General features: G+C 37.6%; 1 protein-coding gene across 4 annotated transcripts in view; it reads left to right on the forward strand.

Moving 5' to 3' along the window:
* The window catches only part of TPK1 (thiamin pyrophosphokinase 1), a 303,481-nt gene that overhangs the window by 104,428 nt on the left and 175,342 nt on the right, over nt 1-23,711 (forward strand). For all 4 annotated transcript variants that reach the window (XR_008435994.1, XM_053971913.1, XM_053971909.1 and 1 more), the window contains one exon: nt 10,422-10,491. Coding sequence is in view for 3 of the 4 variants with exons in the window: in XM_053971913.1 (XP_053827888.1) it covers nt 10,422-10,491 (70 nt within the window). In the remaining variant the exon portion in view is untranslated. The remainder of the gene's footprint in view (nt 1-10,421; nt 10,492-23,711) is intronic.

A 23,711-nucleotide genomic window follows, 5' to 3' on the forward strand; every position in this document is an offset into this window, starting at 1 on the left:
TTTATATCAGTATGTTAGCTGACCTACTTTCATGACTATTGGAAAACTTAGCTAAAAGGAAGAGCCTAACAATAATAATATTTTAATTTTAGATCTAGTTTGTGTGGGAAGCTGTTGAAGATCAGGATTAGTTTTGATGCAAGTAGCTAAAACTCCTCTTTTCTTAAGAGAAGCAATACATTGTAATATCTATGTTCATTTTCATCCTTTGAACTGGCAGTACTAGAGTAAAAGCAATGCAAATCCACTGCTTCCATGAAACCCTCTGGTGTAGATTAGTGCAAATGCCAGTGCATATGTACTTGTAGTTATTCCAAATATGAAATAAAGTAGGTAAGAGCAGGTTTTCTTGTAATTTTGCATTTCTAGTTTCTTCAGAGAAACTTCTACTGCAGCTTACCACTGTCCAAATCTGGGAGTTAAGACAACAGAAAAGATGTGGGAGTCAGAAACAAGACTGAAACTGTCAGAAGTTAAATAATAACAGTTTGTGGGAGAGGGGAAGGCTTTGGCCATTTCTTTGGATGGTGTTACAGTTGTTTGCTTGAAAATCTATTGAACAGTTACCTGTTAAAAGTAGGGAGAATTACTAATACACAAGAGTATGTAGCATGAACATAGGTTATGTTACCAAGACATTAGAAAATAAAGTATAAAGATCAGTTCCACTTGCATTAAGAAAATATATCTACCATCCTTGTCTGGTTTCTTGTTTGTCCCTCTTTTAGATGTTTCCAAACAACTTTTTGACCAAGATTATTCTCTTGAATATTTTAAATAAATTTTCAAGTAGATGTCAAAGCATGCTTGATTCATTGAGGAATTTATGCATTGTAATAGTCTAGTTGTCTTTTAACAAAATTGGAGTTTCTGACTTTTATGAGTCCTGAAATTTCCTTGGCACACAAAAGTTTTTGTTAGACTATGATATAAAGTGGTTGCGTGGAAATCTGTTCTGCACTCTAAGGAAAGATGTGTGTTTTAGTAGCATGAGAATTAATATATTTTGTGCAATTTAAATAAGTGTGTGATTAATTTTTTTATGAGTTGCCGGCTACTGCAAATCCAATTTAGGCAAACAAAATTTGAAATATAAATGCATTAGCTGAAAATATTTAATCATAGACATGAATACGAACTTATCATGCTCATTGCTTTACACTTGCAGGTTGGCTTGAATTATTAACGCATTTAGTTGAGGGGAAGCAGAATAGACAGCAGCACTGATCTGGTTGTGATGAGGAGCATAGAGTTGCTGGTTGCCAGCATCAGTAGGAAACTATTTCTTCTTCTTTGCTGTTTTAACACAACTCACCACCCTTTTCCAAATATTTCCTCCCTGCCTGCCCCATATCCTTCTCATTCTGGGGTAGAGAGCAGCGATTTCCTGAAGTCTGTTATTGCTGATGCAATGTCAGATTAAAAAAAAAAAGCTTCTTTCTTTTTTATCTTTGCAGCAAATGTAGATGTATAATGCTAATAAAGGTGATTATTTTTTTAGTCAGTTTTTTTCCCATATAGGAATAGAGTCAGCTTATTACTAAAGTTTGTCTGATGACACTGCTGACTGGCAGTTAAAATTGCAAGCAGTTGGGGTATTCCATCATGTTTGTAGCAGTTTGTTTTCCTTCTGTCAGAAATCAATGCTGCAGCAATGGAAAATAGGAAATGAAGAAATAAAAAGTTGCATTCAAAGTTTGAGGTCAATGGCAGTTGCAACAAATTATTAAACAATATGATTTTAAAACTTCAGAAATAAAATCAATGTTGAAGCCTCTCCATTTCACTTGATAACCAGGTAATGGAGACAGAAAAAGCTAGCTGCACACTCTTGCAATTACTTCACCTTCAGTTATATGTCAATATAGGTGTGTGCTGTAGGTATAGGACCCTGGTAGACAGGCTATAGTAAAGTTTTGTGTGTGAGGTGCATTACACTTGCAAAGCAATGAAAGCAGGTGTTGTTTGAAAGGCTGCCTGATGGGATGCATTGTGTCTGCAGCATTGTGTCTGTAGGGGTTTGATGTTTGAGACTCTGTTGATCCTTCATCAGCAGTCAGGGGTTACAGAGGCAAGGTCTGCAAACCAGGATGCAACCCAACCCTGGGGCCAACGTGTGGCACTACAGGAAGGGCTTGTGAATCTCTGGGGAATTCCTGGTACCAGACCAGACTTAAATAAAATGCAAGTATATGGCTGTAGAGAGCTTGTATTCCTTCTCATTCTGGAAAATACAGATTTAAGGTCCAGGTACGACTTCCTGCTTTTGTCTCAGCAGCTCGTTTGATTTGTGAGGATCTTACATTTGACAAGTTATTCTTTAAATACATTCAAAACAAGTAGTGTATCAGGAAAAAAAAAAGTCAGGATTAATATTATGCACTTCAGTGCATTTTCCCTTATTTTTTGTGTGTGCCCTAATCAGTGTTTTCTTACCTAGTAATAATCAATGTGTGCTCAGGACAAAAAGAAAAGTTGATTGAATGTTATATTATAGCTTTAGCTGTCATTTTTCAAACAGAGAAAAAAAAAAGAAAATAAAAAGAATAAACTTCTTCCCGATTCTTCCCCCAGTGACATCAAGACACATGGCCTTGTCATGAAAAGGTCACTTAGATTTTAATGAAAATGATGGCAGCAAGTACTTTATGTTTGAGCTCTCTCCTCCTGGTTTTCTCTGTGAGACAGCATTGGGCTGCTTTGCTTGTGGAGCCTGTTACAGTGGTGAGTGTAAAGCAGCTCAGCAAGTACCAAAACTCTTGGGTTTGACAAAATGAGAGAATGACAGAAAAAAAAAGACAAAATCATATCTTAAGTAAGGCTTGTATGAATATTAAATCTAACTCCTGACAAGAGATTACTCCAAACCCAGCAGCCTTGAATATGAATCATCATAATGAGCTCTGCATCAAAGTGCTCCTGAAGACAGTCCAGAAGCTCACTTTTAGTAAAATTGCAGTTGCTCCCTTGCCTCTGTCTCTGACAGCACATTACTGCTACTGTGTTTACTGGTACTCAAGGTTTTTTGCTTGAATTTGTGGGTTTTGTTACTTAGGAATTTATTTTTTAAAGGGTTGCTCTGTGGTTTTTGGTTTTTTTTTCACCCCAAAGCAAGTGTTAAGATATAAGTTTTCCTAGAATTTTCTTTTAAAATAAGATGTGTTTTTGGTGACTATAACATTTTTGGCTAAAATTCAGTGGTGTTTTTTTGTCTGTGGGAAAAATGGTTTCCTTTTCCATGTGTTTAATTTCTGTGTGAACTTATTAAAGAGAAGTGTTATCTGTGTGGCTTTAGCTCAATATTGAATCAATGCACTGGAAAAAGAATAGTGTTCCTAATTCATTCTCATATTGGTTTCTTCCTTGTCTTCTCATATTTGATTGTTTAATGAATCTTACCTCTGCTTGGCTGAGATCTCTATGATGTTTACAGCTCAAAGCAGACTAATTAAAGAAACACAGCAGCTTTATAGGAAACATATAAACCTTACCAAAAGTACAGTAATTTTACATATTGAGATCCAGTGTGGTCCAGGGAACAGACTGCTAGCTCCAGTGTTGGTGATCCATTTGCCTCAGGACTAATGGGTACCTATGTTCTTTGATATGGATAGTTTAGAAGTCATGGTTTAGGTATGAGACATTTGTAGCTGGTGGATCTTTCTTGGATACACAAACAATTTTAGAATAGCAACCCTCTGAGTGTGACACCTCAGAGCTCGCACACCCTCAAGTCTGTGATACTCGAAGAGCTGTCGCTAGCAATGAGGCCTGGGCTGATACCCCCACCCCATCTCCACACTTCTTGAGGTGCAGCCCTTGCCTGCTGGCAAACACAAATGGATTTGATGACAGCATTCCACTGAACTCAAGGGGAATTTATGATCGGTACCTTTGCACAAATAGAAAAGGGTGTACACATCATTTTATCTGTGTGCATATTAATTGATTATAGTATAAATGTTACCATCTCAAATCTATAGTTAATCATTGTTATAATTGTAGGAAACACTATCAAATTGTAAATATTAATTACTCAATGACTAAGTGCTGCTAAGCCCTTTTGCACCCTTGTTTTTGCATCCAGATCCTTTGCACCCTTACCCCCTCTAGTATTCCCAGCTTCCACGTAAATAATTTCAAATTGCTTCTAATTTGATCTTTTGTATGCTTTCATCTTTGTAGTAAGTAGTAGAGTGAACCTTGTCATCAAACTATATAAAGTTGTATTTTTACAAATTCATGTTAAACCCTGCTTTCACCAATGTTTTTGATGGTGTTTCTTTAAGTAGCCAAACCACTCCTTTGCAACATAAGGATAGACCTATTTTAAGTAGTTAAAAAGCCTCATAGCAAGACCAGTGTCTAACCACAAAGCAGAAAACTATTATGGGCTGGTAGTTGATTTGCTAAACAGAGCTGCAGCTGACAGAAGAGGGATGTCTGCAGTGCCCTGTAATTGAAATGGCATAGCAGTTGCAAACAGTCCTGATAACACAGGTGGAAACACATGGGTGGGAGGCAATAGTTTGAAATGCAGTTTGATACCCTTTCTAGCAATCTGCAGCTGTACAAAGCCATGGGTTTGTTAAATTTATTTTTGCAGGTTCTGCAGGATAAAGGAGAAAATGAGACAGCACATAAATACAGATTATGCATTTTGTTGTTGGTAACTGCTATTTTTTAGTGGGACAAAAATGTGTTGGCCCTATGTATCAAGCCAACCAAGCAATTCTCTGTGTATCTACCATTTATTTCACATATGTATTACTGCCAGCACTCCAAGTCATTAATTAAGCAGAGTTCTCTTATGCACAGATTTTGCTGGCAGGTTAATTATAGTTACCAGGCTATTGAATCAATAAAGGAATGAGAGAAAGAGATTGCATACCTAGAAGAAGTTGTGTGAAATTAGAAAAGGAACACAGGGGCTATACTAAAGTAGTTTAAGGACAGTTGTCACAAATTTGAATTTAAGCAAAAGAAAAAAAAGATTTATTTCAAGATCTGTTCAGAAAAGAATATCTTTTAAATGCTAATTGGAAGGAATAATAGAATAGGAATAATAAGGTTATGCTTTTCTTTCCCAGGTATTGGTAATATTTATAAATGTATTCCCTTTCTATGCACTCATCTTAGTCTGCAAGAGTTGCATCTCTTCTGTGGAGTCTTTTGCCCCACCTGAATTTGCAGGGCTATTGAATACGATCATATACTTGCTCCTTTTTTGCAAAAAGCATCAGAACTAGTTAGCTCATAGCTAAGACCTCCCTTTTTTGTGTTTCATATGCTGCCCATATCCTGTCTTACAGGGACAGGAAGTTTTTTATATTTGCCAAAGGGGTAAACTGTTTCCAGTGTTTTGTTGTGTTAGAGTAATTTTTGTAAAAACTAATAATTAGCCCTAAAATGATTCCTCAAATTCAGTCACTAAAGGGAAATACTTCACTGGTTACTAGCAGAAGATGCACCATTTAAAAGGAAGAGCGTTGTTCAGAAATGCTTCTGTTTCTTCATTCATGCTGCCTGTGAGAAACTCTTAGATAGGATGGCTTGATAATATGCTCTTTATGTAACTCTTCCTTGGCATAGGTGGAGCTGAGGGGTATTAACTCTTGCCATAATTTCAGACACTGCTGGACTGAACACATGCTGCTCCCAATAGCTTGGGAAGTCGTTATTGACAGTGGCATTGAGTTCCCCCTCCTGCACAATAAAACAGTTGATTTTTTGATTATGTCTCCATGCCCTAGTTCACTGACTGATACTGGAGTTATATGAGAAAGGAATCCAACAGATAGGAAAGGCAGTAATTTGGCAGATGGAGCTATTTCTGAGGAGTAGAGCATATCACAGAATATTCAGATTGGAAAGGTGGTCATTTGTCGTAATGCCAAGGAGTGCAGATTCGCATGCTAAGCTGGGGCTGCAGTGCACTTGTGTTCTTGTCCTCTTACCATCATCTCTTCTAATAACAGAAGCATGAAACGGTACCATGGGGCTCTGGAGCTGAGCTGTGTAGCCAAAATCACAGGCCTCCTCTGCTTCCAGTTGTGCTTGTTGAAAAAGCTATAGCTACTAATTGCATATCCCAACGTTTTTTCTGGAGGTGTTGGACCTCCTGACCCACCAGAGCTCAATGAGCTACTTGGACAACCATTCCTTAGTATGTCTCACTTCACAGAGGCAGGGTTAACTGCTTCTAGCCCTTAGATAATGTCTTTGGTGACTTAGATTTTTCTGACATTCATAAGCAAGAGCATACTTCCATGTGCAGCCCACCTAGCAAATTTGAGGGGTCTGCCATAATGTGATGGTACCCTTTGGGGCAGAAGAGGTGGTAAGAGCAAGACATTTGGTGTTCTGACAGGCCATTTAAGTTATTCTTCACTTTATAAGCCTCACCATCCACTTTGGTTGCCCTGGAAGATAATTTGCTTTTGACCCATTTGTGGCCCTTAGCACTTCATCCATCTGTGTCACTTTCCACTTTTTAATTTTTTTTTCATCTGTTTAAATTGAAAACATCTCAGAAGAAGGTGTTTCTGTTTTCAGGATGCCAAGCTAAGCAAAATAAAGCCCAAATCTTGTTCAGGTCCTTCCGTCTGCTGAAATAATTAATGAGGTTTCATGTGAGCTGTTGCAAAGTGCTTATAGATTCTTAGATTTGCCTATGCGGTTGCCATCGTGCACCTTGGCCAAATAGTTGTTTGTAAAGCAATTTTATCGCTAATATAAAAGCCACTGTTAAAAATCAGTTCCTGTTATTTTTCACAGAGAACTTTCCATCCAAACTGTAAGCTTAGAATTGCTGACCATCTCCTTAAACATTTCCAGATAATAAAGATACATATTCTTCCAGGTAACATATATCATTACTTTTGTCAAGCAAAGCTTAGTTCATAACTGTAGAAATATTATGCTTTACTGGCCTCCAGCCAATCTGTTATTACCTGCTAGTTCCTTAACGCAACTGAGGCTTTGTTTGATTTCAGTGTAAGTTATTAACTTGCTGGTAAAGGATCAGTACCTCATAAATTGTTTCTCTAAATAACTTTAGAATGCTACAGAAGTTTATTTTTTCTTCTAATAAATAAGAATAAATATGTGGCGGACAGCTTTAAATTGCAGTTATATAAGGTAACTCTTTTGATCTGAGATATCAAATAGTAGCACCATATCCATGTGAAGAATATCCAAGCGTCATAGATCTGTTACTCAAGCACCTTCCTTTCTTTGGGAGAATGTCAGTACTTTTACATGTACCACTGATTGAAGACTGATTTGTTTTTGTCCTGGGTTGGCTGTATGATGTTTGTATCCCCAATTGTCTGTTCTGTTTATGCTGGATAATAAGTTTTGCACCTTTAAGACTTGTTCCGAGAGCAAAGGGGGGAAGAGAAGAAGCACAGAGTTTGTTATCAGAAGCTGCACTTGCTCCCCTGCATCCTGCTCCTGGACTGTGTTATCTGCGGACAATGGCGGGAGAGCTCTCCTTTGCTTTTTAGTTAGTTTTAGCTAGCGGAGGCAGAAAAGTTCCCTGGACTGTGGTTTTTCTTTTTATTTGGACCTGCTTACACCTGCTCTGAAAAAAAACTCAGAAAAGTAGCTGTGGCCCACCGGGCTGGGCCTGGGCCGCAGTATTTCCAGTGAGGGAGGGACTGATAAGAGACTGAGTGAGCGGAGCTACAGCCCATGAAGGGGACTTTCTGAGTTTGTTTTTTTTTGGAGCAGCAAGAAGTTTTGTTAATTTTTTTTTTTCTAATTTTTTTTTTTTTTCTGGTGAATGCTTTGCCTGTTATATAAACTGGTTTTTTCCACTTTTCTCCAAGGAAATGTTTTCCTGAACCAGTTAGGGGAGGGGCCGCTTGAATCTGCCTTCTAGAGGAACCCTTTTAGAGATTTTTCTCCCACATTCACCCTAAACCAGGACAGTTTTGTACTGCTTAGTTTGGCTTGGCTTTTTTGGTCATGTTGTTTTAAAATTGTAAGATCAGATGAAGAGATCTTGGGCAAGGCTTCACTTGTGGTAAGTCCATTGAGAGAATATATAATAGTTAAGGCTCTGGCTGTGTTAAAATATTTGAGACCAATAATAGATTCTAATCTCTTTTAATGTAGCTCATCCCATTCTTTTTTTTTTTTTTTTTTTCCCAGAAGTTATAAGCTACATTTTTTTTTTTTTTTAATGTAGGAGAGTAGATGGAAAACTCACCATTTTCAGAAGGAAAAAGCTGTGACTGTCTGGAAATGTCTGGGAAACATCCTTTAAGCAGGTCATGTACCTTAGTTCCAAGCCTTGATTAGATGCCTTCTATCTGCTAAATAAGCCAGTGAACAGGATAGCTGACTTAAGGACAGGTATTACACACTCTTCTTGCAATGGGCCATTACTATGTTCTGTGTGAGCTGAACTCCCTGAGAGAACAGGTATGTCCCAATGAAAGGAAGTATATCAATCCATTTTCAGCTGTAACCTCAAGTGAAAGGAGTAGTTAAAATCTTCTAGTCAAACACAGCAGGCAAAAAGTAGTGTTCTGGTCTTGTGATTTTGTATTCATCAGACTGGATGAGGCACTTGCCTGAAGCAGAGAATCACCATAGTAAGTGGCTGGCAAGCTTCTAGAATAATCTAGAAATTTCTTCACCTAATAAGATTTCTCAGGATCAAATCTGCTTGACCTTGGCTTGTTAAAAAGGGTTTGGGTGGAGGCTGTAAGAGTGGGTGAAGTGGTGTAAGGGGACAGAGAAGAGCATGGTCTGTACAAGAAGGCTGAGGGCCGTAGTGCTTGCCATAGTGAGTACTGGAGAGAGCAGAAGCAGTAGTTGTGCTAGAAACAATACAAAGAAGTACAGTGCTTGTTCTCCTGCGCTGCTCATGGCTTCAGCCTGAAAGAAAAAAAAAAAACTGAGCTACCCAAAGTCACCTGTGATGAACTGGTAGCTTTTGTGTTGTCCTACTTCCTTCTTTCTTCCCCCGCTCCCCCAAAAAAATCCTCAGCCAAGGTCACATGGTACTGCACAGTAGATATTAATTTACAAGCACTCCCTGTGGGAATTCAGCACCCTCATAGGAAAGAATGATTTAAAGATGAGAGCAGCTATAGAGGTGAACTCTGTTGTCCCTATTTGTATAGGCTGGCTAAGTAGGGGGGGAGGTGGATTACCCATCTAATGTACACCAAAAGGGAAGATACAGGTTTGTATCTTTGCTGACATGTGGTTCTGACTGAAAAATAAACACCAAAGGAAAGCAGCTCTAGCTGAAAATTGGATTCTTAGCGGCAAGAAGTGCCCGATCTGATTGCACCTTTTTTTACTTGTCTCTCCTCTTTATCCCTGCTGGCCCTGTGACTTTCAGCCTTTTCAGGATTACCAGTCAGTCTCTCTGTGCCTGGAAGGAACACTCTGCCCTAGTGTGGAAGCAACAGCTTCTTTTATCTTGTGCGCTATAGTTACCTAACTTGTGGATCTTGGAACAAAACTGATAAAGACTGCTAAGACAAGATGGTCATTTTCAATCTTTAATAGCTTATCAGGTTTTTAAAACCTCATGAAAGAGCTGTGTGTTAGTTAAATGATGATTAATAGGGAAGCTTATGAAAAAAAGATACCAATTTATGTTTGATTTTGTAATAGTGTTAGACTTGTCTCTATTCTCTGACTTAAGTCTGTATAAACAAAAGGATCACAAGAGAACACCATGTCTCTGCTTGTTTAAATCAACTGGAATTAGGGCACATGCCCTTTGTGGTCCCCAAGTTAGGTGGAAGTGCTGGAAATTATTGTGGTTTTTTATCAGGATGGTCCAAGATTTAAAGCTAAGATGTAAACCACCTACTTTATATCTGAAGAGTCAAACAGTCTGTGGGACAATATAGGAACTGTAATAAAGTTACCATTTTTGTGTCATAGGAGGGGAAAAAAGGAGAAAAAGGGTATTGTCGTTATTAACTCTTGGTTGCTTTTCTTTCCCAAATGTTATGCAGGTTCCTGTAGAACCACCATAGGGAACTTTCTGCCTGGGGGAGAAGATAGTTGTGTTTAAAGTGCAAGTTCCCACTTGTGACAAGGTGGAGGATCCATCCATAGATGGAGGGTGGGCCTTTTCAGGTTTTTAGTACTTGCCTGTCTTGTAGTTTAAGCTGGCTTGGGTGGCAGGTTCAGATAGATAGAAATAAGCTATTTGCAAGTATGGTGGCAGAATCAGATGAAGATTGGCACTAGTCTGATAAAAACAGTTCAAATTTCTATTTAGAGAAACAGGGAAAGCAGTCAAGTACTGGAAGCTAAAAGCCATACAAGATCTCAAGCTTATTCCCCATGCCACTATGAACAATTAATTTACACAGCACTGTCAACTAGTTGTGGGTTTTTATTTATAATGCAAATGCACTGATATTCTCTTTCTTCACTTGCAGCTGCCCTGAGAGCTTGTGCTGATGGAGGTGCCAATCATCTCTACCACATCACAGAAGGAAGCCAGGAAAGGTATGTCAGCAATACATTTGAAGTCATTGAAGTCATCTTTTCTCAATGAAAGTAAAATGTGGAGGAGCAGGATCTGTTCAGTTACTTAAGTAGCTGCTTGCTCTGTGCATGGTACTTTAATGAACTGTGGCAGGTAGTATAATATTTTCTCCCCATTATCCTAAATTTTTATTCCCAGCTACAATTTATAAAAACACAGGTAGCCTGAAACACCATTTTCCCTGAAACTCACTGGTCTTTTTTCCTCTTGAGAGCTCTGCTCTCAGTCTGTCTTATTTTGTGCATCCATCAGAGTTAGGCCTCTGAAAAAAATTTGCTGTGCCCCTAGCAAGGGTTGCCTAGAGGAACATCTGATGCTTGTCACCATGAGCTGAAACAAAGTGTGTCCTCTTCATTTTTCATGTGAGGCCTTAGAGGACATCTACTTACTTAGTGAAGTGTGATGGGTAATAAAATAGGAAGTCTTCTTTTTGAGTTAGTTTTTAATTAGCATCAGGGCATTATAAATGATTAAAGGCAAGTACAGACACTATCTATGAATATGTACACTAGATGAGGAAATATGACTGAAAAAATGTTTTTGTTTTCTGTGATGGCATTTAAAATTGTAAAATATTCCATGTTTCTGCAGCAGAGGCATTGAGCTGGGGCTGTGATGCAAAATACTTCATTCAAGTGATTTCTTATCATTGTAGTGGAACCATGAAATATTTTGCAATCTTAGCTTACTAAAGATTCTTTTTGCTTGTCTTTAGGATTTTCACGTATTTTGAGCAAGAATTAATAAATAAGTAGTTTCATAAAAGTGAATTGATACACTGACTCTTGGAGCAAAGGAATGAGAAGGGCATCTGGTAGAAGTTACAAGTTTATGAACAGTTTTATTTATACAGCAAAATCTGACACATAGTTTGCTTTTCATCTCATGAAAAGTGTATGATGGGGACAAGAGGAAGCTCAGTTTCCTCCTCTCCTTCAGAAAAAAAGATAAGAGTTAGAGAGGAGGGCTGTAGTCCAGAAGTAAAAATTAAAGTAAAAATTTCTTCCTTTGTCACCTGTGGGAAGTTTATCTAAAGTCCTACAACTGCTGAAACCAAGACTGGAGTCTGGCACTACTGTTGTAGACTATGTTTTTTAACATTTGATTTGTCCTTTTCTAGTAGTTGCTCACAGAGCCATGGAAAACTTAAGCAGGTGTCTGAATTCAAGACTGACTTGCAGCAAACAGTTCTCTTTGATAATGGTGATGCTCTCCAAAGAAAAACATTTGAGAGCTTTTGCTTTACTTTATCTGGTAACCCATTCATCTGTTCTGCACATATTTATGTTTGTATTAAATAAATATAATTCAGGGGAAAATGAATGATTATTCTTTGACTTAATAGTTCTTTCAGTCTTACATTACTCTTGGCCCTTGGAGTATTCTTTTCCTCTATCTTTCTTCTTCTCATCTTAATTGCTTTGGTTGGATATATTTTACTTTCAAAGTAGTTATTTTGAAACAAAAAAAAGAAGTGCATAATTTGGATTTTTCTCTTTAAAGAAATTATTCTGCTGGAAAGAATATCCATTTACTTCTCTGAAGTATTTTTTTCTTTAAATTCCCTGTCCATTGTTATTAAAGACCTGTCTGCTCAGACTCTGCTGACATACTAATCATTTTTAATGCTGTCTTAATATTTTAAAACTATACTTTATTCAAAGCCCTGATATCTAATTGTAATGTATCAAAACCTAAAAAACAATAGTCCTTTAATTTTAGGGATATTATAATATACAGAAGATATAAATAAAGAATTTGATTGATATTTTGGGCTTGATTCTCAGTGACACTAAATTTTATGAAGAATCCTTTAGAATGGGAGTTAGTGATAATACTTTTGGAAAAGAATAGCTTGCACTATGGTGCTCTTGTACTGGTATCTTCCTTTGGACTTAAGTTCATATTACAGAATCACAGAATGGGTAAACTGGAAGGGACCCCAGTGGATTGAGGAAGCCCTTCTTGTCTTTGACAGCCTTGGCCAGCTTTAATTCCAGATGGGTCTTGACCATCTTCATCTCATTTATACTTACTGTGACAACCTCTCTGTATTTGTTCCAAGTGTCCTGACACTGATTCCATTTCCTGTGTATTTCCTGCCTACACTCAAGTAATGACAGGAATTCCTTGATCATCCACAGGCCTTTTTCCCCTTGGCCTGATTTCTTTCTCACTGGGGTGCAAAATTCTTGGGACTGGAGGAAGCGATCCTTAAATATCAACCAGCTCTCTTGGACCTCTATTTCCTGCAGGTCTCATTCTCATGGGATTCTTCCAAGAAGATCCCTGAAGAGGCTAAAGTTAGCTCTTCTGAAGTTCATGGTTACAATCTCACTGCCCTGCTTCCTTCTTCCCCATACTGAACTCCACAGCATCATGGTCATTACAGCCAAAGCTGTGCCCATCATTCACATCTCCAACAAGATCTTTTCTGTTTATTAGTATGAGATCAAGCACACCATTCCTTATGGGATCATCCACTTCTTGTGTCAGGAAGTAGTCATCAAGGCTTTCCAGGAACCTCCTGGATGGTTTGTGTTTCACTGTGTTGTTTCTTCCATAGATGCCAGGATAGTCAAAATCCCCCACAAGAGCCAGCACCTGTGACTTTGAGGCTGCTTCAAGCTGCCTGTAGAAGGCCTCATCCAACCTCCTCCTCCTGCCCAGGCAACCTGTAGCAAACACTCACAACAGCATCACCCTTACCAGTCTGTCATTTTATCCAAACTCATAAGCCCTCAACTCACTCATCATCCTCACCAACAAAGAGCTCAATACATTCCAAGTGTTACCTCATTCATAGAGGGAAACTCCACTACCAGTCTGTCTCTCCTAAATAGTGTATTCAGGACAACATTCCAGCCATGGGAATTATCCCCCTATATCTTCATAATCACAGTGAGATCTGTGCACACAGATCTCTACTTCCTCTTTTTTGTTTCCCATACTGTGTGTGTTGGCATACAGGCACTTTATAGAGGTATTTCATTGTGTCAATATCCCAGAAGGGGTGCAGTGGGATGATGCATAGTCTTTCTACTGGTTGTGTCTTTGGATGCTTGTGTTTAATTGAGGTATTCCCTCTTAAGCCTCCTTTTGCTGCTCTCATGGTTGCTGTAGCTCTTCCTCAGTGCTGTACAATTCTTTAACTTGCTTTTCATTATGTTGGCCTATGCTGGTGGATGAAAAGCAGCAAAGGGTGATTCAAGAGCCTCCCACTCCATCTGTTTACTATTTTCTCCACTTGACTTGCTTTTGTGCTAGACCCATCAAGCAAACGAAGTTCACACCTTCCTTTCTATAGCCCTGCACAGGCTGACATGTAATGAGACTTTATGTTATGAGTAGGATGTTTTCTGTCTTCCTCTGTGTTTATGGTGTCATTTTTATGATATTTGGTTGGTTTTCCCCTTTTCTCAAAAAATCTGAGTTGCAATTATTTTTGTTTAAAAACAAACCAGTCCAAGAAAACCTTCATTTCTGTAAGTGCTAACAAGGAGAAACCATGCCAGTTTTTTTCAATGATATGTTAAAACAAATTGCCTTCTGGAGCATGAGGGCTAAGAAGTGTAACCAAAAGGGTAAGATAACTTTCCCTCAAAGAGGCTGGTCCTTGGGAGCTGTCAGTGCTGGGGACATGGGAAAGGCAGGAGTGAAAAAAGACTGAATGCTGGTGCTTTTTTCTTTCTGACTCTACAGTCCAGAAAGGTTATTTTCCTTAGACTGTTAACACCAGTTCCTACTTAGAAACAAGGATTACTGCTAAACCATTCTTGATTTGCTACTAATCAGACTTAAAGGTGAGTCACTGATCTTTATGGGTTCTTTGTTCTGCCTCATTCTGTCGGCCTTGCCTATCCAGTTTTGAATTTTCTTGAATCATTATGAAGCACTGCTGTCCACTTCAGCATTAGGCAGTATCTGTATCACACTGCAGAACTTGTTTCTCAACACCTTGTGATTACATCTCAAGACATTGATTAACCTGAGTGTCACTGGCTTTCGGGTATACAAAGGTGAAAATGCATTGAAAACTATCATCACATTGGAACCTTTAAAACCAGTCATTAGTACTTGTGTCTTGGATGCTGTTTTCCAGAGAGATGTCAAATCCAGTGTGTACTCAAGTTTTGCAGTGTTAAGAGCATCAGGTTAAAGAAAGGAGCGGTGACCTCTACAATATGAAGGATAAGCCAATCATTAAAAATACTGTGTTTCTGGAGTTCTGGTTAGTGTTTCAGACTGACTGTGTGACACTAGTTGGCTTGCCTACAGTCACAGATAACATCTCTTTCACTACCCTTTCAATTTCTCCCTGCGAACTGTATAAAATACAAGAGTAGCAGTAAAACTGGAAAATGGTAGCATTTTCTACATATTAAACATAAATGGGGTGAACTCAGGTAATGCATGAAAATGCAGCTGCTACTATACAGTTCTTTTCTGAACAGGCCATAAATGCAGGCAGCTTCAAGAAGCTCTACGGGAGTTTTTAAAAATTAGGAACAAATTTTATAGACATTTCCAGTGCTAAATTTCAAATACAGACCTCAAAAATATCTTTTTTTACAATCAACTTATATCTTTAAAATCCTTGTCATAATGCAATTCCACTTCAGCTTTAGCTTGCCTAACTTCATCCATCCCCAGGCAGAGCTCTGTGCACTCTAGCTTCTCAAAGAAAGCACAACTCTTCTTTCCCCACCTTCCTATCCTGTTCTTCCTAAAAAGCCTACATCCCCTCATTGCAACACCCAGTCATGTTTCTGTGATCCCAACAAGACTGTAGCTCTGAAACTGCACACAGATCTCTTTGTTTTTCTCCCAGGCAGCACACATTTTCCAGGAGTTTATTTTGCATCAAAGCTTGAAAGCTAAACAAAAGTTTAACTTTTGAATAGGAAAAGTAAGCTAATATAACTTCCATGAGGAAAAATTGTCATCATCATATATTTGCCTGGATGAAAAGTGGAAATATGAATAGTAGTGTCTGTATCTTTTGACAGTTTCATGTGTGCATTTTAGCAATTAATGAGGGTTAGTAGTGCCTTGGCTACTTTAATTGGCTATTTATAGCTTACACTGAATTTGACTAATCTAAGAACTAGTGCCTCCATTGACAAGACAACCAAAAGAGAAACGTCTGGACAACAGCTACCAAAACCCATCTATAAAATAAGATCTATTTTTCCTGAATAACCTTCTACTCATGGAAAAGTGGGTCCCTAATAAGATTATTAGACTGAGAAATTCATACATACTTTGCTGTGTTCCGTATTGGATTAGAAATAGAGTACTTATGAAGGTAATTAGCCATTGACATAACTTAATATAGAGTTGAGAGGAATTCTTGGCTTGAACTCTTTAGATTAAACTGAGTATTGTTTTTAGGACATCTTATATTCAGGCAAAATTTAGGGCACTGATGCAGAAAACACTGAATGAGATTATCTGAGTATGGAGTTCTACATGAAGAGTACAATGATCATTTCTTGTCTTTAAAATCTACTCATTGTATGATTTGGGGAGGATGTGAGACTGTTATACTCATGAAGTTTTTGCTTTATTCATGGTGTTATGAGAATATGTTTTAGTACTGTTTAAAAAATATATAACCTGTAAAACTGTGAGGTCAAAGCCAGCACCTTTGCTGCTAGTGGTGAAGAGTTCTTTGGTTTGAGGGATTACAATCCAAAAGCCAAGAAAGTTGAAAGCTCAGGTGTGGCAGCAGCTCTCTGGCCATAGAGAGAAACAGGCATCATCCTGAGAAAGGCTATGAGAAGATCAGAGAAAAGAATGAGAAACAATTTCTATTTTAACTTGCTGCACCTGTTGTTGTGAACATGTGGAATGTGTTATGGAGATTTGTTTACCAAAGGGTGGTTTCTTAATTAGCCAATGGTGATGGCGTTTGGACTGGAGGACCAATCAAGTCCACCTGTATTGTAACTGTCTGTAAAAGAGCAATGGGTTTCTTAATAAAGATTATTGATCAGCCTTCTGTGAATCATGGAGACTATGCCAATTATTTCCTGGCTGGGAGCCCGTTGCAGTGACACTCAGGCAGTGATTTATTTGTCAAATAGCTTAAAGGAGATCTTTTACATCAGACATTTTTGCCTGACATAAAAACTATAGCAGTGTTTAAAGATCAAAATTAGAATCTTGTGTTTATCCTAATAAATTCTGCAGGAGTATTCAGAAAAAGAACCTCCCAATCTACAGTTTCCTCCTTTAGGAAATACCTGACTCAGGGTCCATTTTTAAATTTTTAGAAAACAGCTAGGCACCAGCAAATTTAAAGAAACTGAAGAAATCTGTCTCTTAGTGTTTGGAAGGATTAATCCATTTGAAGTTACATAATGTGTTTGCTTCAGGTAGTGCAGATGAGAAATTCTCAACGTACCTCAGGATCATGTAATTTTTTGTTTTTTTTCATTTATATCTTCAATTTAATTACTTTCACTCGATTGCATTTTCAAATACATTTATATTCCAGTAGCAGTACACTGTTAAGTCAAGGTTTGTTTCAGAAATAGTGAAGAGTTGAGGTAGCAAGGCATGAATATCATGAAATATGCATTGTTTCAGTCCTCAATTTACACCAAAATTAGCTTCTTGTATTGGAAGGGGTTTCCTGAAAGTATTAGGGCAGTAATATAACTAGGCATATCAGACTTAATTTGGTCTCTGAATCAAATGCTTACAGAAATTATGAGAGTTGGAAATCATTAGTCTATTTTTTTTTTTTTTACTGCTAGGTTCATCTTCATATTAAACAGCTGTATAAGCCAGACCCGGGAGTATGTATTCTTCTGGAGTAAAGGAGTTATTTCTATTCACTTAGTCATCTTATGCTATAAAGGAAAAATCTGAGCATTACATAACAATTAGTTCAGATTCACATGAGAATTTTAGGAGGGGCAGAAGTACTCTTTTGCATATCACAAGAAGTGTAGATATATTTTGAGAGAGACACCAGCAACTGGGTTTACTTGGCAGTGCTTTTAAGTGAACTTACTACATAAACCATAATAGAAACTGGGCAATTTTTTTTTTTTTTTATAATTCCCTCAAACTGAAAATCAAATGGCAGATAATAATAAAACATATGGTCTTAAAAATATTAGAAGTATCTACATGAGATTAAATTACTCTTCATGTTGAATTTCTATTGCTTTTGCTAGTCAAGATGGTAATTTTAGAATCATAGTAATATTTATTACTAAAAATGATGGGAGGTGACAGTGCTGCCTGCTGTTCTGACCCATGAAATTTAGATTTCTAATAGAAAGGAGGCTTGGTCACATCATGTCCTTACAGAAGCTGTGAAATGGCTGGCTTTTCATCCCCGAGGTACATGTGTATACGTGGATGTATGAATGCCTTGTTTCTTTTATGTCAGGAGACAGTGGAAGCAAGTTAGTACCTTACTACAGGACCATGCAGTCTTTACAGGAAAAGAGTAGAAAAGAAAAAGCAGTCCTCAGTAGAACATCTGGATATGATTCACAAGAGGCAGATGTAAATGGATCAGGTTTTGTGTAGAGCAGGAGTGAGAGTATTGTCTACAGGTTAAAATGGAGAACTGGGAACCAAGATTTTTATTTTGTTCCTTTATTAATTTGCTCAAAGTCATGCATTGAGTTACAAAATCATCTCACATTCTGAGTTAATCACCTTTAAAATGCAGAAAAATAGTTCTTAAGAATAAATAAAATACTCTCCTCATTCACATGATCTCATCAGAGTTTCTGATATTTCCTTGTTAAAAGATAAGTCTGTCAAAGGGCCAGGTATCATTCCTGATGACATCAGTATTTAATAATGAATAGTAAGTCCTAGGTGGAAGCAGACTTGATCTCCATGAATGCTCCAGGGATCTTCATGCTTTGGCATAAGTCCACTGATTTTCTTTCTTTTTTTTCATACCTCAAGATATTCAAAGGTGGCATTAGGACCCCGTTTCAGTCACATCAATAAACATTAAGCATGAATCTCTGCTTTTTTGGAATTATTCTAATCTTGCTTAGGAGTAGATAAGAAGGACCAAGACAAAAGTCTGGGGAGATGGAGTGATGAGCAAATACAAAACAGGTAAACAGTTCAACTTTAGAAACAAGGTCTCCTGGCTGCAAGTAAAGTGTTTTGCCCATAAGACTACTCTGTCCCAGTAAGATCACCATAAACCAAGTTTAAATTTCCAACCAGGAAATCAAAGGGTCATTGATCTGTCCAGAACAGTAGTTCTAGGGAAAAAAAAAAATAAAAAACAGGGAAAAGAAGGGGCTAAGAAAAGGAGAATAAAGGGACACTTTCAATTAATCCCAGGTCTTTCAATCAGAGGGTCTGTACTGCTTCACCGTAATCTTCAAATAGCTGTATCTCTGCCCCTAGTGTACTGTAAGCGGAGGAATGTCATTGCCATCTGGGTGATTTCTGGCTTTATGACATGGTAAAAATCATTTATTGCCACCCAATGCTAGAGGTTAGGACTTTGTAGTGATAAAATATCTCTGCATTGAGTCACATCTGGAACAAGCAGCTTTGAAAAGACTTCTGAGCTGGCTAAAGAGTACTCAGCACTTTATAGTGATTTGGTCTGTTGTGCCTAAAGAGTAATTTTCAGGATTCAGGAGAAGCTGGCTTTGTGTGTAATATTAGGGTGAAATGTATGCCTTTGTTTCCTTTGTATCTCTCACTATCAACAGAAATCAAGGATTATGCCAGCAATGCTTGTTTTTATGGAGCAATGGTTTCTACAGATGTTTGGGACAGGCTGGGGACTGGGCGGTTGCCTGTTCTTTAAACAAAGCAAAACTAGAAAGTTCTTACAAGCCTCAAGCCAAGCTGGGTCTTTGCTGCAATGTCATTTAAAGTACAGATTTTATATTGAACATGTCAAGAATGATCTTAGATTTGAAAAAAGCTCTGTTCAGACCTGAGAAGAATGCCAAGAGCAGTATTCAATTAGGGAGCACAGAAATCCATGTGCTATCAATGCCTTAAAATGAATGCATGTTAACAAATGACCTTGAAGTTGACTAATCTGCTCTGTTGCACTTCAGACATTTAGGGAGGAATTACTAGTGCTATAACACCCATTCTCTTTTTTGTTTTTTGGTTTTCTTTTTTTTTCATAGCCTGGAAAATGTTGGGGAAGAGCAGGTATAGTTCCTTGCAGCTGACTTCAAATTATGGTATATTACCTAATGGGACTGAACACAAAAAATACGCATAGATAAATTATTCAGATTAGTTTTTGCTGTCTCTAAAATGTTCTTTTAGTAAACGTATTAGTGATTGTTGGAGCATAAACATATTCTGGGTGTTTATTGCTTGGTTTTCTTTCATATTCTCTTTCTTCAGTAGACTCTGCTCTCTTTCTATAAATATGTGAATGCCAGAAGCTCTGACTTTTAACAATCTGCATTCAAATGGACATTTTTATTTTCAGAACAGATGATTCTATTCTTCAAATCTGTTTAAATTTAGTGTTAGTGAAGCCAGAAGCTTGCGAATGGGGGGACTTTATGTATCATAGAATATGATGAGAAGTAAAACTTGAGAATATAAATCCATCCATCTTTATTTTTCCTAGTTGTTCTGGTAAGATTTGTTTTTAAATCTAATTGCATTCCAAGAGTGGTTTCATTTTATAAATGGACTCTTTTCATCTTTTCATTTAAAAATGTTTTGTGCCACAGTTGTTTTCACAGAAAATGCTGTCAAAAACAAGGAACTGTGCTCTAAAACTATGATCAAGGCTGCTTATTACAGTTGATAACTGACAATATTTAATAAATTTACTTTTTAGGGTCAAGAGATGAATACCCTGTGCATCTTCTGACAAGGATAAACTATAGAGCAAAAACTGGCCATTCTCATGAAGGGTTGAGCATCAATTAATTGCTGGTTAGTTGAAAATTGGACTAGATAAGGTTGCCAGTCAGCCCAGCAAATTCCATCATTTAAGACGAGAGTTAATCCTTATTAAAAAATCGGAGCTCTGAGCTGTCAAAGAATCAGTTTTGTTCTGCTGCCAGAAATAACTTGCTCAAGTATGTGGATAATGTGTACAGTGGTACCTCCAAAGCTGCTCTTGGATACACTTATATTCAGAGAAACTAAAATCTTCAACTAATAGTTAATACAAAAATCACACTCTTGGGTGTGCACATTCCTCTCTAACCACCATACTACTGGCCTTATTTAGGTAACAGCCTGGGCTCCATTCTTGCAAAATGGTGGAGGAAAAAATCTTGTAATGCTTTGAGTCAGTTATGCTAAATAAAAAAGGAGATAAATTGATGTCTCTTGCATACAGACTTAAAAAAAAAAAGTTTTAGTTGGTATACGTGAAAAAGTAGTGAATGTCAATTATAGAGAAATGTAGAGAATTCTGATTTTTGAGCAAGGGAAGAAAGATCTGTTTTTGATAACAGATAAAATGAAAATACATCAGGAATTAATGCTAAAAGATAGTCAAAAGCCTGTTGGAAATTGTATAAGCTGTACAGAAATATCTTGCATACTGATCCCAAATAAATGATCAGAATATTGTCTGTAGGTAGATTAGATCCAAGGTTACAGTGTCTTAAAATTAATGGAAATGAATCAAGGTCCACTGGGGTTGTGTTTTGATGCTTTTCTACCTGTGTGGGACATTCCACATGAGCAAGTCTAGAGGGTATTTGCAAACGGGTTTTGGTGTCTCTGCAGAACCCTGGACCAGTATCAACACATCCTTCAGCTCTGACTCATTAGCTCAGCTATGAAATAGGGAGTGTTTCAACTGAAATATGCACTAAGGCACTAAGATGGTTTCTGATACTAGTGTGAGCATCATCTGTGTGCTGGGGGCATTGCCTTTACTTGCAAATATTTTCCATTTTTCTTATCTTTTGTAAGCACTTGTGTACATATCAGCACCTCAGGAAAGATTAGCATTGCAAGGGTATGACTACAAGAGTGAACTTGAGAGAGATGAGATCAGTAGATAAAGGGCTGGATGACAACTCTAGCATACCACCAAAATACCTGTATGTTGCAATACAGTCTGAACATGGAAACATTCAGAATAAAAATGCATCTGTCCTGAACCAGTTCTTTTTGGCTCAAACAGAAAAGAACTGTGTATGTACTGTACAAAGAAATTATGGAAGTGGGCTAAGGAAGAGACGCACTCAACTTCTGTTAGCTTTGGAGCGATGTCCTTGTTTGTTCCTCTGAGTACCAAGGAATATTAAACTGACTACAAAATAAAAAGGGTCATACAAATAATACTTGAGAAAGAATACAGCTGAACGTGGTTGAAAGTTATGTTTCATTCTAGAGAGAGAAGAAACAAACCAAGACTGACCAGTGACTATCTCTGTGGGCACACAGCATGAAGATCCTGTAGAAATTATGTTGTGACTTTTTTCAGGATTTTGAAACTAACCTGGTGAATGAGAGGAGCTGCAATTCCATGCAAGCTTGTCAGTTTTGTTATCCTTTTACTGTTACTTAGGTATTTTTCTTTATTGTCACAACACAGAAATAGATGGGACCTGTGCTTGTTGAATAGGGACCCAAATCGCCTTTAGTACAAATTCAGGATGTTCTATTGACTTAATTGGTACAAAATTAAGCACTAGATGCCTAGGCAATTATACCCTTTCCATGTATTGCCCTGAATTCTTGCATTATAACTAATGTTTTACATAATGAATCACTTCTCCATGGTGATTGCAAACAGGGAAATCACCACAGCTGGATCTAATGTTTTCAGCAACCTGGTATTGTTCCAACAGCCTGTGAAATGGATGGAACAACAGCGAGACTCCTACTGTTGCTTTGTCAGTAAACACATCTTCCAGAGACTGGGATATAATTAATTTTTATTCCTTCTGCTTAAACAAAAAAAAAAAAATCCTAAACCAAACAAAAAAACTTTTTACTGTGTAAATATTGTTTGAGCATCTATTACTCTGATTCCAACATTGGCAATAGTTGGAAATTTTTACTGCTTACTGTATGTGTAGCAACTTTGAGGTGCCCACACAGTGATCAAAATATTTAGATTATTTTAAATATTAGCAGTAAGATTAAGAATGAAATTAATCCTGTAGCAATAAATTATTCTTGGTCTAAGAATAATTCTTGGTTTATACTTGGTCTAAGTCTTGAGGGATATCCCACCTACACAGAGTGCTTAACTCTTAAACTGCCTGGTGGTTAAGAAACTTCATCTGGAATAAGTTTCTTTCTTTTGAAGAAAAGCTGAATGGGGAGTTGAAGGTACTCACATAATGTGACTAACAGGGATGTGTAGAGAAAATGTTTTGTATCACAGAGTACACATGTATGTGCAGTTTGGTCTTCATTTTCTCTAGTGTTTTGATGTCTGTGTAAAGGGTATCTGGCAAATTTAAAAAAAATAATAGAATCAATAAAAAAACATATAGCTCTTCCCCTTCATTTATTCATTGTAAGTGTTTTGCAGAAATTAGAGTGATTGTCTAAGTGAAAAGAAATGTAGGGGTTTGCAACTTGAGACTGGATTAACCCATTTGTGTGGAGAGACCTAATAGGATGCCAGTGAAGAAGATTGATAAGGATCAGCAGGTTAGCAAAGGTATATTTTTATAGTGCTTGATATATGAAGCAATGACGGAGGGAGGAGCAATGGCAGCAGATAAAAGGCTGTGCCTTTGGGCTTCCCCTTTCTCTTCAGCATAAAAAAGAGACTGGTGTGTGGGTGTAACTCAAAATATTTTGTATGAGACCAGTAGGATTTTTAGGTCAGCTTTTGTTCTTTTGTTGTTTTTTTTTTTTTTTTAAGCTTTTGAGTGGGTAGTAGAATGATTGATTGATTGATTGTTTCTGCAATTAGTGTGTGTTAAAAGTCCAATGATATTCATTGTTCAGTGGTGGGCATCCAGCTGTGGGCCAGAGCAGTGCCTGTGGTTGTCATTCCCTCTGCACAGAAGTGAAGCCACTCTACAAAGGCTTGGAATCATAGACTCTTTATGCACCAATGTAACAGAACTTTGAATATCTCTGTTTCTTTGTCAGCAGGGTTTTTGCCTTGGTGTTAGGAGGATCTAAACAGATTAGAGATAGATATAATCAAAAAAAGGCAAAAATTGGAAGAGAGGGAGAAAAACAGGCACAAGGAAAAAGATGGAAAAGG

The sequence above is a fragment of the Vidua macroura genome, chromosome 1, assembly GCF_024509145.1.
Source record: "Vidua macroura isolate BioBank_ID:100142 chromosome 1, ASM2450914v1, whole genome shotgun sequence".
Lineage (NCBI taxonomy): Eukaryota > Metazoa > Chordata > Aves > Passeriformes > Viduidae > Vidua > Vidua macroura.